Below are 14,629 nucleotides of genomic sequence, written 5' to 3' on the forward strand. Positions count from 1 at the left end.
AGAACCAGCATTGAATATGTGGGTGGCACTGAGGTACACTGAGAAGAGGCTTTCTTGCAATGGCTCATGTTCAGTGCCGACATAGAATGTTCCAATCCACGTGTGTGAACCTGCATGTGTTAAGCCACAGAGTAGCCACACATCGTGACCAGATTTCAGTTTGATACCTTGACTTCCTGGGGCTGAACCTCATTGTTCACCCAGTACTCCATGCCTTCTTTCTCCATCAGCACCTGGAGAATCCCAAGGTTTCATTAGAAAGCCAGGTAAATCCAGTGCAGAGGATGGCAGAAGACTAACCTTGAGATTCTGTTCATTTCTGACGATTTATGGACCAGTCATGAAAGAAAGTAGCATCTTCCTGTGCCATCAAGCCTGAATCCCATTCTAGAAATCCAGGTCCCCATGTATGTCTCCATAGAGACACGTGTCCTGAAGGTACTATCCTTGGGGAGGGGGGCTTTCCACAATGGAGTCCCCTGCTGTACTTTCCTTTCCCCATCCACACTTTAGGCAATGTCTGAAATGGTGGTTTCTGTGTTCCCTCTCAGGTGACCTTACATCTTGGTTATACCTCCAATTGCCTAGAAGTACCCTTTGCAAATACACCCAACTAGGCAGCTGTTGGACAGGAGCAGTGAATGAGGCCCTGGTTATACAGGAACTTGGAGCCACAACGATGACAGGGGACAGTACAGAACACAAGGATGTTCGGCTGCCTAAAGTCCCTCACTATTGCTGTGAGCTCAGCACAGAGGTGGGAACATCTCCCTGGGTGGATGGTACCCCAGGCATCATAGATCTCCAGAGGGGCAGGATACACCTCTACGCTCAACTGGCTCAGCCTGGAAGTGTGAAGCAGCAGGTCCCTCAGGGCTGACATAGAGAGGCCGTTCCCATGGATGCTCAAGATCACAAGCTGGGAGCAGTGGCTCAGGGCAGGCAGGAGGGCCTGGAGCTGGGAGTCAGTGATCCCGCAAGCTTCCAGGTCCAGGCTGTTCAGGGTGGTTGCAGTGCTGTCCAGCAGGATTTGGAGGGGCTCTAGACTGAAATCGGTCAGTTTGATGCCCCTCAGTTCCAGGTGTCTGAGCTGTCTGGAGTTTGGATATCGGGAAAGGTAATTCCAGTCAGAATCTGACAGTGGGCAGTTGGTTATTGAGAGGGTCTCCAGGGGGGTCTTCAGGTGCCTAATGAAAAACCAGACAGTTAGTTCTGAGGAGCAATGTCAAGGAGGGAGAAGACAAATTGGCCCAAACCCACAGTCACCCTGGTGATCTGACAGTGGTCCACACTTAGGATGCTGCCTTTTGCAGAATCTGGTCCTTCACATCACCCCATGTCAGGGTGAGCCTTTCACCACATCTCCTGTGAACAGATGAGTCCACATCTCTGTGTCACCTCCTCACTGCCAAGCAGAAAGTCACAGGTCTGGCAACAGGAGGTCATGGGGAGTCATGTATTAAGGACAAATTTGGGCAGGATGTAACAAAATCCACTGGGGTTAACCCTCTGAGAGGCACACACCCTATATCCTCAGCAAGGTTTCCATCCCTGCTCCTGACCTTTACACCCAGAATCACTACCAGGAGTTCAGAACAGCCTTCCCCAGGTGGGTATAGAGGCAGGTCCTCTGCTCCCAGCTGGGGAGCACAGAGCTTCCTTTTTGACAGTTGTCAGGGTGGGGGCTTCCCTCCTTCCAAGCCTCTTCTCTACCCGCTTTCCACCACCTTAGCTAGACAGGCCTCCCACGGAGGGAAAATCAATCCCATCCCTAGCTCCTGTCCCTCCCAACAGGATTTCCAGCATGGTGGCACTTCCCAGACTATGGACCCTCATTTAGGAGTCTGCTCCAACACCTGTTACATTAACTAGCTTCAGGATACAATAGGAACAAAAGGATGGGTTATTTACCTACCAGTGTCTTATTAACCATGAGAGTGTTAGTGGCACGTAGGTGCATATTTCCTGTAACTGGTCTGCAGAAGAATCTCACCCCCCACCCCTACTCACCTCAGCACCTGTTCCAGGTGGCCCTCAAGGAGGAAGACAGCATTGGCACAGAACTTCCCCAGGCAGTCCATCCTGAGCAACTGCAAGGTGAGCTGGGCAAGCAGCTGCTCCTGCTCCTCTTGGGAGGTGTAGGCAGGCACATAGACCTGGGAGACAAGCAGCTTCCTCAGGTTCCTCATCTGGCCCAAGAAAGGAGCACAAGCTGCCAAGGTGGAGGGCGCCCAGGCGCAGTGCACTTCCACCTTCTGGACAGAGTCCAGCTGCAGCAGTCTCAGGACCTTCCTGGTGTGACCAGTGGGTTTCCCAAAGATCTTCAGCCTATTGCAACACAGGTGCAGCCTGTCCCTTCTCTTTCTGACCCACAGGAACAAGTGGGTCAGGAAGTCATCCAGGGGTCTTTTTCTGAGGCTCAAGTCTATGACTACCTTGAAGGGTGGCTTACCTGCCATTGCTGGACCAAGTTTCAATGTTCGATTCTTCTTAATGTCCTCTGGTGAGCAGGCATCAACCACGGCTCCAGACCACATCCTCCAGAAGTTCTGGGGAACATTCGACAAATCCAGCACCTGCAGTTTCCACCTCCTGCGGGGATGACAGCAGAGTCTCAGCCCTGAGGCCCCTTCCTTCACCTCTCAGCTGCTGGCCCCTGCTCCACCTCTTGCTTCTGTCTCACTTTTCTCCATCCACTTCCCTCCAATGCAGCCTGGTGCCCCCACTTGTACAGACTGAGGCAGGGTCAGGAATAGCCTCCTTCATGGGTCACCACAGCTGCCACAAGCACCTCCACATCTGGAAGCCTTTCCCAGATGGGGCTCAGCATGGCCAAAGCCTCTCCACCCCTCCTTGCAGGCAGCACAGGAAGCCTGTCGTGCACAATTCAGCACCCACTCTCCCTGCCTATACCCATCCCTTCCCTGGCACCCAGGGTGCTCCCTTCCAGGCCACCTAGGTCCCCCTCACCTGGGGCGATCCTGCTGGACAAAGAGCATGTCCAGGCCATCCAGGACCACTTGGATCATCTCAAGATGTGGCTTCCTCATCAGGGCCCCCAGGGGCAGGCAGGTGAAGGGCCAGGCCTGTACCATTTTCTTCAGGACCTCTGTGTGTCCCCTGCTGAAGGCCTCCACAAAGAGCAGTGGGAAGAGCTCTATGGGCAGCTCCTCCAGATCCAGGACAGCCCTGGACTTGTTGCTCAGCAGTCTGCGCCCTGCCAGCTCCAACAGCATGGGTGGGGTCTGGATGCTCATCCTGGGAAGTCTGAATGAAGAAAAATCCCGGAAAATGGTCCAGGGAAAAGGTCACTGTCCCATCCATTGGCAGCCTCTGGGAAGGGGGTACTGGGAAGTCTACATGCACACCTCACCCTTATGGGGGAAAGCTTTGGATAATTATTTTGTCCGTTTAAAAGGGGAATTGGAGTGTTATGTGACCTAAACAGTAGGCTCCTAGATTAAACAACTATATGGCTGGAAATGGACTTGCCCTTATGTGGATGACATTCATTTTAATTTTTTTTTAAATGAGCATTTATAAAGCATGTGCCCATATTATAAAACACTTGGAAACTACATCAGAGCCTCATGGATATCTGTTACACATGTGAGATTCTGCCATCTAAGGGGGATGTTGAAGAGAACAAACAGATCAGAAGAGTCTGTGAACTGTTCCATGAGATCATTTGAAATTTTTGGTTTCATTTGTTTAAACAAATTATAAAATACAAAACCACGTAGGGCATACAGTATACTCTTTTAGGGGCTGATATTGGTGTCTGAATTTAAGACACTCAACCACTGAGCCACTTCCCTAACCCTATTTTGTATTTGAGATGGAGACAGGGTCTTACTGATTTGTGTAGCATTTCTTGTTCTGAGGCTGACTTTGGACTCTAGTCCTCCTGCTTCCTCAACCTCTTGAGTTGGCGAGATTATTGGTGTGTGCCACCACACCCAGCAAAAGAGTATAATTTATAGGCACACAATATAAATATTTCCATCATCAGAAAATAGAATTGCAATCAATTAGAATGAAATAGGAATCCAATCTCCTTGGTGAAGAAAGTGGCTGGGGCTCGAACTGGGCTTGATCCTCAGCAGCACATAAAAATTAATAAATAGTGACCTGGGGATATACCTCTGTTATTAGAGTGCTCTCCTCGCATGTACAAGGCCCTGGGTTCAATCACCAGATAAATAAATAGATAAATAAATAAATTATATTGTCCATATAAATCTTAAAAAACAAAAATTAAACAAATCAATAAAAGTTGGGCATGTGAGCCTACACCTATAATCCCAGGGGCTCTAGAGACTGACACAGGAATATCAAGGGATCAAAGCCAGCCTCAGCAAGAGCAGGTGCTAAGCAACTCAGTGAGACCCTGTCTCTAAATAAAATACAAAACAGGGCTGGGGATCTGGCTCAGTGGTAGAGTACTTCTGAGTTCAATACCTGGTACTGAAAAAAAAAAAAAAAAGATATTTGAAAGTGACATAAACCAAAATGGAAATCCTAATATTCAGTATAAAGGCAAAACCACACTGAGAGGCAAAATCGAAGGCCTAAGTTGGTTCATGAGAAAAGACAGGATCAAAATTGTTCCTGAATCCACACAGGTGAGGAGGGAAGGTGCTGTTCCTTAGGCCAGTGAGGGACTTACGGGAACTAGCCAGGTGTGCAGGTGCTCTGAGCTTCTGCAGGTCAGGATGTGTCTCCTTAGGCTGCAAGACCCTTGTGTTTCTCTGCTGGCTCTGCAGAAGCTTTTATGGACCTCTCTGGCCACGCCCCTACCTCCATCTGTTTGACCAGCCTCCAATCAGAAAGCAGTATGTGATCACCTTCCCCAGTCTCCACCCACTTAATCAGGAGGGGTTTTCTTCCTGGCATTACTCTATTGAATCTGATGGTCATGCAAGAGCGCAGAATCGGGAGATATGAGAGTCAGTGATGCCTTTGTCCATGCACTCCCCACCATGGACTCAATTTTGTCCATATGTGACCCTCCTGTTTCTACTGTGAGACATAAAAGTATTTAATTGCTAATGTAAGAAAAACATTACTGGAAAATACCTTTCTACAGGGATCTTTGCCATATCAAAATTATTTGAAAAAAAATAATTTTCAAAAATATTTTGAAAATTCCAGAGACAAAACAGCTTTTTGAAGACAGTAGTGTCATCCACAAAGAGTACAGAATGGAAACCATGTTTCCAACAGTCACACAAGTGTCAAGTTAATTTGTAGTAAATCTGAGCACACTAAGGGTGGTAGAGCACACAGGAGGGTAGAATCAGTCTTCTAGACTTAGGGCAAGATTTCTTCTGTCTCTTTGTACTGGGGATGAAACACGTTGGCTCTCTTCCACTGAGCCACATCCCCATCCCTTTTCATTTTTTGCTTTTATTTGGAGGCAGAGTCTCTCTAAATTGCTTAGGTCCTCCCTAAGTTGCTGAGGCTGGCCTCAAACTTGCCATCCCCCTTCCCCAAGTCTCCTGAGTTGCTGTGATTACAGGCACGGGCCACCATGCCCCATCAGACTTGGGAAAGTCTGAAAGCCACTGAGGGTGGAAGCGGCGGGAAACTTGGGATGTTGGAGAGAAAGACACAGGGTTGGACAGCAGGTGTCCTTGACTTCAGGGAGGCCACCAATTAGAGAGCCTTCTTTCAGAATCAGGGACATTCCCAGGGCATATGTCTCAGAAAACCTTGGCCACAGGCACTTTCCAAGGCCTTTAGCCTGGGAGTAGAACAGAAGCAAAGGAAAATTTCAAGAGTCTGAGTAAAATGAAATTCTAAAATTGAGGAAGAAGGGACAGAAAGAGAAGGAATGCTTGGATGAGCCACGTGAGGTGAGCTCTTCCAGGGAACATGTGGAAGGAATGGTTTGATGGGTGGTGGTTAGACAATTGCATTTCTGTTTTTTCTGTCTGTCTTTGTTTTAGTCAGGTTCATGGTGCTGTGACTAAAAGACCCAAGGACAACAACTACAGAGGAGGAAATGTTTATTTGGGTGTCTTGGTTTCAGCGGACTCAATCCAGAGACAGCACCTCCAAGTTGAGACTGAATCTCATGGCAGAAGTGTGTGGCAGAGGGAAGAGGCTAACATTACCAGAAAGCAGAGAGAGAGAGAGAGAGATGGCCACTTGCAGATACAAACTGTACACCCATATTCACACCCCAAAGATCAGCTTCCTCCAGCCACAGCCCACCTGCCCCCATTATCCCCAGTTAATCCCACCAGGGATTAATTCACTGGCTAGGTCAAGGCTATAAACCAATCATTTCTCCTCCAAAAATATTGTCACATATGAGCTGTTGGGAGACACAGCATCTAAACCGTGATGGTCTTTTGGGGTATCTTGTTGGAGAATATCCCTGCTCACATCACATAATCATATGTTAGTTGGATAATTACAATTGGCTAAGGTTATATTTGGTTTCTGTTTCATGTAATAACTTGCCACAAATGAAACACATTTAATTTCATGTGTGTGTGCAGCTATATAGGATTAAGGCTACATCCAACACTGTCTCTGGTTTTTCTGCTCTACAATATTTGAAATCTACTCTCTGATTTAATTTTAAGTTTCTCTGGAATTTGTCTGTGTGTCACCAGCTCAAAGGGTGACTTCATGCCACAGCCCTGACTTCTCTTATTACCCCTGACTTGGTGCACAAGGCAGGACAAAATTACAGTCAACCTAAGTCACATCAGAAAGTGGCTCTCCAAAGAACAAGTGTAGTCAGACAAAATAGGGCCAGAATACAGCACCCCCAAAGAAAGATGAGTCAGTGCCCCATCCAGGAGGCAAAGGGAGACAGGGTGTCAAAGGCATCTTTGAATCAATTATCACAGGCTCCACAGATTCAGTACCAAGGGTGGCCTCAGTTCAAGGACAATAGGTGGTGTCTGGCCAGGTGTCCTCTTAGAAAACATGGAGGGGTGAGGGTTTGGGTGGATTTTATGCACAGCTGAGGTTGGGGCTGACTGGTTTGTGATAGTTCCTGCCATCAGGCAGGGCTGCCCAGGGACCTTCCCTTCGCAGCACCCTGCTTGCCCTTTGTCAGGATTTGACACAGTTACTGCCTGTTGATTTGAGCACCATTTATGTTTCCTTCTTGGGATGAAAAATTTTTTTTTCCTCTGGATGTATCACATAATGGTTAGGGTTTGATTCTATCTCAGTGCCAGGATAGATTTTTCCTGTTTGGTCCAGTCCCCCATTGGAGGGAATTAATAGATGACTAGGAATCAATGTTGAAACTCATTAAGCCACATTTGAACAACAAGGTGGGTTTGGGAAGGAGTGGTTCTCAGAGGCCCTCCACCAGGAAATCACTTTTAAATTCAATTTTGCCTATTCAGTAGGCCTTAGGTATCTCATCTCCAAGCTCTGGCCTTTACTATTCTATAAAGAGTTAGACTTTTGCAGAAATTTTATGAGTAGAGTTGATCATTTTTTAAAAATATTTAGGCCCTGAATTTATGTATTTTTATTTTTTATTTATTGACACTGGGGATTGAACCCAGGAGAGCTTTACCACTGAGCTACATCCTCAGCTTTTTTTTCAATTTTAATAATTAATTATTTAGTTAATTAAATTTTTAATGTATTCAGTTTGGGTGCCAAGGTTTGAACCCAGGGGAACTACTCCACTGAGCTACATCTGGTGTCAATTTAAATTTTTTTTTTTTTGAGACAGGTTCTCACTAAATTACTGAGACAGGCCTTGAATTTGAGAACCTTCTGCCTTAACCTGCTAAATAGATGGTGTTATGTTAAGTTTGAATTTCAAATCAAAATAGAGCTTTACTTACCTGACTAGTCTCAAGCTCTGTGATAGGACAACAGCTTCCTGATCCAACCAGAGACATTATAAGCACAAAATCCACAACTCAGTGTCTTGCTTATCCTCATGTAAGCAAGCCAATTATAAAACTTAAAAAATTAAGTGGGGCCTCTGGGCTCTAGGCAGGATCAAAATTTTCCAGTCAGAAAGCCAGCAGTTCAGTTGAGCACTGTCCTGGTTTCAAGCAGGTGCTAGACAATCACATCCTGAAATTGGGTGGGGGTTATCGAGATGAGAATCTACTTCAAAGTCATGTAGACCCACAATAGCATCAAACCCAGGATATAGCTCTCCACTACCACCAGTGCATCCTGCGTAGGGTACAATTTGTGGGGTACAAAGTACAGAAATGCAATTAAAAAAAAAAAAATAAGAAAACAGCTGTCGTTTCAGTTTCTCCGAAAGAGCTCTTATAACAGTTTTTCATAGGAGGCAACAAAATGGAGTCTCAGGCCTGCCTATGAGAGTTTTTGCTTTATAATTGCCTTATCTCAATTTTCAAGATTTTATGTCCATCATCGGTATTATTTACTAATCTGCAACCCATAACTGACAAAATTATTGATTGTATTTATCACTTCACCCCTCAGCAGATGGAATTAAAAGTGTTCATAACCACAGCCTGTTTTGAATTCCAATTTTGAAAAAAATAGAGCATTTGCCTAGCATGCATGAGGCCCTGAGTTTGAACCCTAGCAACCATAAATAAAGAAATGAGTAAATAAATACATAGATAGATAGAAGATAGATAGACAGATTGATAGATGAGAGATCTGTGTTCAAATAAACTTGTTAGTGTTTTTTTTCTTTTTAATCTATTAATCTACTTTTAGTTATGTTCAGGGCAATAATCCAAATGATAACTCTTTTTTTAGAGAGAGAGAAAGAGGATAGAGAGAGAGTGAGAGAGAGAATTTTTTTAATATTTATTGTTTATTTTTCGGCAGATACAACATCTGTATATGTACATGATGCTGAGGATCAAACCCAGGGCCCCGTGCAAGCCAGGTGAGCACACTATTGCTTGAGCCAATTCTCCACCCAAATGATAACTATTGATGCTAAACATTTAGAATCGTCATGGGTTAAAAATCTGTTGGGAATTTATGATGACCAGTTATTAACAAGGTGATTTGATTGGCATACTTTTAAATTAGTGTCCAGAATTATGTCTAAAAACGTATGAGATGTTTTATGAATTTTTGCCATTTTAAAGCAAATATTAATAAAATACCTAAATAAATATAACTTGAAAAAGTTATGTCATATTTGACAGGATTTCCTATCATATCAAATTAGGCTATTTGCCTTAATGTCTCTCTTCTTGAAATCCCTTGAGCAAATATGGAGTTCTCTAGAACATCCCAATGTTAGCTCAAGGTCAAATGACAATATAGACTTTGATCATAGAGAAGTTAGTGAATAATCTCAAAAGTTTTAAACCACTGAATGAAACCTGGCGTCCCAGATCATTATAAAAGATAAGTCATTTAACCAGAGTGATTAAAGATACTTAAAGTGTATACAGAAGTTATGTCCTATGAAATAATACTTCAACTTTTAACAGAGACGATTCAGTTTTGCTTTTCCAGTGTAATCAGAGAACTTGATAAAACCAACTTGAAGCCTAAAAACTTACTCTCCTCTCCTCCAGTACTGAGCATTGAATCAGGAGCTAACTGCCCAGTTCTCATTGATTTATTTTGAAACATGCTTGCCAAGTGTTCAAGTCTGGCCTGAATCATGCCATCCTCCTTACTCAAGCTCCTGAGAATCTGGAATTATACCTCACCTGGCTTAAAAGAGCAGTTGTTTGAGAGATGTTCAACTGCAACATTCCACGTGGAAGCCATTACTGTTTTTAATTGTCTTTGGAATCATTGTCCACCAGTTTCAAAATGTGCTTGAGAATGAACCATAATAGACTCCACTGCAGTGCAGAAGAAAGGCTCTCCTGGAGTTTCTTGGAAGTTGCAGGTCCCATTCTGTGTTTTATTAATCTTTTGAGAGCCAATGATAAAAATCCTGTGATCTTCTTTGGAAAGTTAGGAGTTTAGAAGCCATTTTTTGGTGTAATGTTGTGGTTTTGGCAGAGTCCTCCTGAAAGTCTATTATCAAACTATCAATCTCAAGGACCTTCTCCTGCATGATCCCCTGCCCTCCACTTTTGTGAGGTTTTAGTACATAAAATTCATTTTGATTCTGCAGTCTTTCACAGTAGCATCATTGGCTGAGACACTGTGACCATGGAATATTCTAAGCCATTACATGGTCAGTCTTGGCTTCCCTTGTTGAATCTGATGTCAATCACTTGGCATGCATGAGGCTGCTGGACTCTCTCTCTCTCTCTCTCTCTCTCTCTCTCTCTCTCTCTCTCTCTCTCTTTGTGTGTGTGTGTGTGTGTGTGTGTGTATGTATGTAGTACCAGGGATTATGTACCTGGGGCAGTTTACTACTAAGCTACACCCACAACACCTTTTATATTTTTATTAGAGACAGGGTCTGACTATGTTGACCAGGCTGGCATGGAATCTCTGATTCTCCTGCCTCAGCCTCCCAAGTTACTGGGATTGTAAGTGTGCACCTCAGTACCTGGCCATAGAGCATTTAAAACCCTCAAGAGATTACATTGCACCTGGGAGCAAGTGCCATAACTAATAGGAGAATAATAGCCTCAGACTGCAAAATTCCTCTGGATAAATGTTATATGGATACCGAGACCCTTAAGGAACTCTCAGACCACACATTGCCATTCCAATTAAGCCTTTATTGCTGGCCAGCAGTAGACACTCTACTCTCTAAAAGCCAGATGGTCAGAGTAACATACCACCTTCAGTTATGCCTCAGATTTAAGCCAAAAAACCACAAAAGCGAGATTTGGGGCTCAAGCCAAGGTAAGCAAGCACACTTAATATGTAAAGAAGAGTAGTGTACTAAAATTTTATTGATGTTTTTATATCAACCAAGTTTTAGACTCTGTAATGTGGAACAATACTCTAAAATAACAGTTGCTGTTTCACCAGAGGTGTAGAAACCTTCATTTGTCCAGTTAGTTGCTCTAGAGAATAAAACTTAACAGACACAATGTAATTAATATTTTAAGAAGTGTTTGTCATTTTAATATGTAAATCAAACTTTGGTTTATGCCAGTACATTAATATTTGCTCTTAGGGAATAACCTTGAATACTTTAAACTGTTTGTATTACATATATAAACAACTTAGCTATAAAGAAACATTTTAATGTTTCTCCTTTATTTATAGATGTTTACATTACTTACTTAGACCCTCTTGTATACTTAGAAGTATTATAATTATGTTTTACCACACATAGACTTTCTTACCTGGAAACATGTTTTTTACTAAATATATTTTTATATTAAAAGCTTTCAATGGTTTTTGATCTATGGATCCCTCTTTTTGTTTATACCTTAAAATCACCCTTATCAATTCCTGAATTTAGATAAATTAATCTGTTTTAATAAGAGGAACTATATTCATAGTACTATAATTGAAATGCAGTTGAAACATCTTGACTATTTGAATATAGAATTATACCTGCTGGAACATTTAACTTTTTGTAAGTTTGTTTTGGGGATAATGTAAAGTAATTTGAATTTTTTAAAATTTACCAATATATGAAAACACCAACAATGCTTAAATATTTTACCTTATGGAATTTTTAAAAATTTGATTACTTGATATTACATTTAATACATAACATTTAAACTTTGTAAACCAATCAGATGTCTGTAACAAACACATCCATGATTAATTTCATTTAGGTCAGATCAAATTTACATTTTTTAAAAAAAGGTATAAGACAAGTGCATTGAATAGCATTTTTAATTTTTTCCCATTGAAGAAAAAGCCTAAAGACAATGGATATTAGACATTGTATAGACATTACCATTTTATTAAATTTTTGATCACCTAGAAACAAATCTCTGCATTAATAACTTTAAAGACATTTTGACTTTTATTTATTCACCCAATTTCAATTGAACCTTTTAAATCATATGAAGCAAAAGTATTTGTATCCATTTTTTAAATTTTAATTTCTGAGGTCATATATCAATTTTTTTGTACTAAATATGTGTAGACATGGCAATACATGTAGACAGAGAGTATCCCGGTGCTCTTACACATAACAGACAAACAAAAGCCTTGTAGGTTATTTGTTAAAAAATAGTAGACTGAGAATTAACCCCTGTAAATTGGCCTTAGAAGAAAGCAGAATGTTATTAGAAAAATATATTAACCTACATATATCATATCAAAATTATGAATTTAACAAATATAGCCTTTCAAAACCCATCCTGTCCTTCTTCCTGAGGTAGTTCTACTCATCAAAGGTGAAAAGAATTAAGGGAACATAGACAAATGACAGGGCCTTATTCCTACCTGAAGGAACTTCCCAAAGAGGAACTCCATTGGTCTCCTCAGGAGAGTCACCCAGGTTGGGGTCTCATTGTATGTTAAATATGAGAGTACAGTCTTCATAATCCACTTGTGGGAGCTGTGAGCTCTTTGGGAAGTTGGGGAGCAGAAGATATCTGTCAAAGGAAGTGTCTCTGATATGGTTTGGATATAAGTTGTCCTCCAAAAGCCTCTGTGTTAATGCAAGAGGTGAAATGATCAGATCATGAGAGCTATAATCCAATCAGTGGATTAATCCATCAAGTGGATGTATTTCTCTGTGTGTGTGTGTATATATATATATATATATATATATATATATATATATTCTGTTAATCAGCATGTTTTTAATCCTAGATAACTATTGACAAAAGGCAGTTTCAGAAGCCCTCTCTGGCTGCTAGGTTCCTCTGACAATGACTGGTTTTAGCTGGGTTTCCATAACCCAAGTATGTGCCATCCCAACCAGAACACAATTCCACTTTCCTTCTTGGGGGTTTTCCTGAATCTTCTCCAAAGCTTTTGTTTGTTCAAGGCTTTTTTCAAATCCAAAGAGTCCTGTCCTTTTTGCCCTACAGTCTTTCAGTCTGACACCTTGTCAGGACTCTCAAGATAATCTTATGACCCAAGTCACTGGAGTCAAAGAAGGTGTGGGGGGATGACCAGAATGTTTGGCTGGGAGGTGCCCACAGAAGGCACATAGGAGACCACTCATAACCTGGAACTAGGGCAGAGCAGGGAGCTGGGACTGGAGAGGTGGCCCCACTCAGGGCTTGCTAAGTGGCAATTGGCTGGCTTGGGCAGGGTTGGAACAAGACCTGAGGTCTGTTTCCATTTCCAGAAGGCTGTTGAGAAGACCTTGCTCCCTAGAGGGAATTTACAAGAAACAGAGACAGCATCAGAGAAATCATTGCCACCAAGGTGAAAAAGACTGGCTTGCACTTGAGTGACCATGAGCAGCTTGGCAGACCATGGATGTGGCCCTGGGCACCTTGACCTGAGGTTGCTCTTTTGCACCATAAAGAGAAATAAAGCTTCTCTGGGCAGGGAAGAAACCTACAGTGGCAAGTGTAATAAGACTGGCCCTTGGGGGAGTTGGGGAGTTGAGGCCCTTGGTTCCCAGAGGCCACATGCAGCTAGGCTCTGCCTGCACCAGGGGTCACAGGATCTCTAGTCCAGGAAGAAAAAACACCCAGCAGGAAAGCTAGATTCACCAACAAATTGGGTCCAGTTTTCTAGTTTTGTCACCCCATTGCCCTCCAAGTTGCCTCTAACCAGGTGCACCACCAGCCCCTACACACCTTCCAATAACAAAAACAAACAAGCATAAAATCACTTTTAGGGGTGGGGGAGATTGGTTTTGAATTAATTTTCATGGCTACTCTCCACAGTCAGTGCCAATCACAGAAAAGTGTAATCTGAAGCAAGAACCACCTAAAAATCAGTGTCAAAAAAAGCCAGTAGGGGGCAGGCTTGTCCCAGTGTATCCCCTTTCCAATCAAGTGACTTTCTATTTCTGGGTTTTAGAGCAAGATGTCATTGTGCCCAGTAGAGGGAATGGGCAGCTTGTGGGTAGACTCTGCCTTAGGTCAGGGTTGTCCATTTGCCCTTAGCTGTTGTTATTTTCTTTCTCTTCTCCATATGAAAGAAGTTTCATATGATCTAATCCAAAGCAGAAATCAAAACTATTGGGGTGAAGGAAAACTGCATGTAGAGACCCTAAGTCCAGACCTCTGGTCATTTGAAGAGAAAGAAATGTGATACTCTCTTTTCATCACAAACTTTGTGCCACAATTTTGTGTTTCTTTTTTGGTACTGGGAACTGAACCCAGTGGTGCTCTACCACCGAGCTACATCTCCACCTCCTTTTATTTTTATTTTGAGACAGGATCTTGCTAATTTGCTGAAGCTGGCCTCCCGCTTGTGCTTCTCCTGCCTCAGCCTCTGGTGTTGTTGGGTTTGCAGGCATGTGCTACAACTCCTTGGCTGTAGGTCACTATGGAAGATTGTCTCAGTGTAGACCCTCTAAAGGTTCTGTTTTGAGCTCAGTTGCCTTATACCACTAAAGCACTTGTTTTCAAATGCTCTGTTCTCGTCGCTAATGCTCATGTAATAATGAGGACACAGTTTTGAGAAAAAGGAAAGGAAATGTTTACTATTTTGGTAGGAAAACAAAAACAGAGGGTCTTCTTTCCCAAAGACTGTCATTCTGCCTATCAGAGAAATAGGTTGTTAGTTTTCTTTTGGTTAATTTTTTTAAAAAAACAATAAATGGCAGCAGAATGCATTATAATTTTATTACATGTATACAGCTCAATTTTTTATATCTCTGGTTGTATATAAAGTATGT

The 14,629-nt window shown here is 42.6% G+C and overlaps 1 protein-coding gene across 1 annotated transcript; it reads right to left on the minus strand.

Moving 5' to 3' along the window:
* Positions 1-613: 613 nt before the first annotated feature.
* LOC144249136 (PRAME family member 12-like) lies at positions 614-3,257 on the minus strand. Its single transcript, XM_077791328.1, has 4 exons — positions 2,971-3,257; positions 2,453-2,592; positions 2,011-2,212; positions 614-1,187 (listed from the first exon to the last, which is right to left on the minus strand). Exons 1-4 carry the CDS (start codon positions 3,255-3,257, stop codon positions 614-616), a joined length of 1,203 nt encoding a protein of 400 aa, XP_077647454.1.
* Positions 3,258-14,629: the final 11,372 nt, after the last annotated feature.

This window comes from Urocitellus parryii, chromosome 11, assembly GCF_045843805.1.
Source record: "Urocitellus parryii isolate mUroPar1 chromosome 11, mUroPar1.hap1, whole genome shotgun sequence".
In the NCBI taxonomy this organism is placed as follows: domain Eukaryota; kingdom Metazoa; phylum Chordata; class Mammalia; order Rodentia; family Sciuridae; genus Urocitellus; species Urocitellus parryii.

Coding starts and splice junctions, on each gene's coding strand:
- LOC144249136 (XM_077791328.1), bottom strand. CDS start 3,257: ATGAGCATCCAGACCCCACCCATGCTGTTGGAGCTGGCAGGGCGCAGA. Junction 2,213..2,452: donor ACTTGGTCCAGCAATGGCAG/GTAAGCCACCCT, acceptor CCACCTTGGCAG/CTTGTGCTCCTTTCTTGGGC. Junction 1,188..2,010: donor CACCTGGAACAGGTGCTGAG/GTGAGTAGGGGT, acceptor GTTTTTCATTAG/GCACCTGAAGACCCCCCTGG.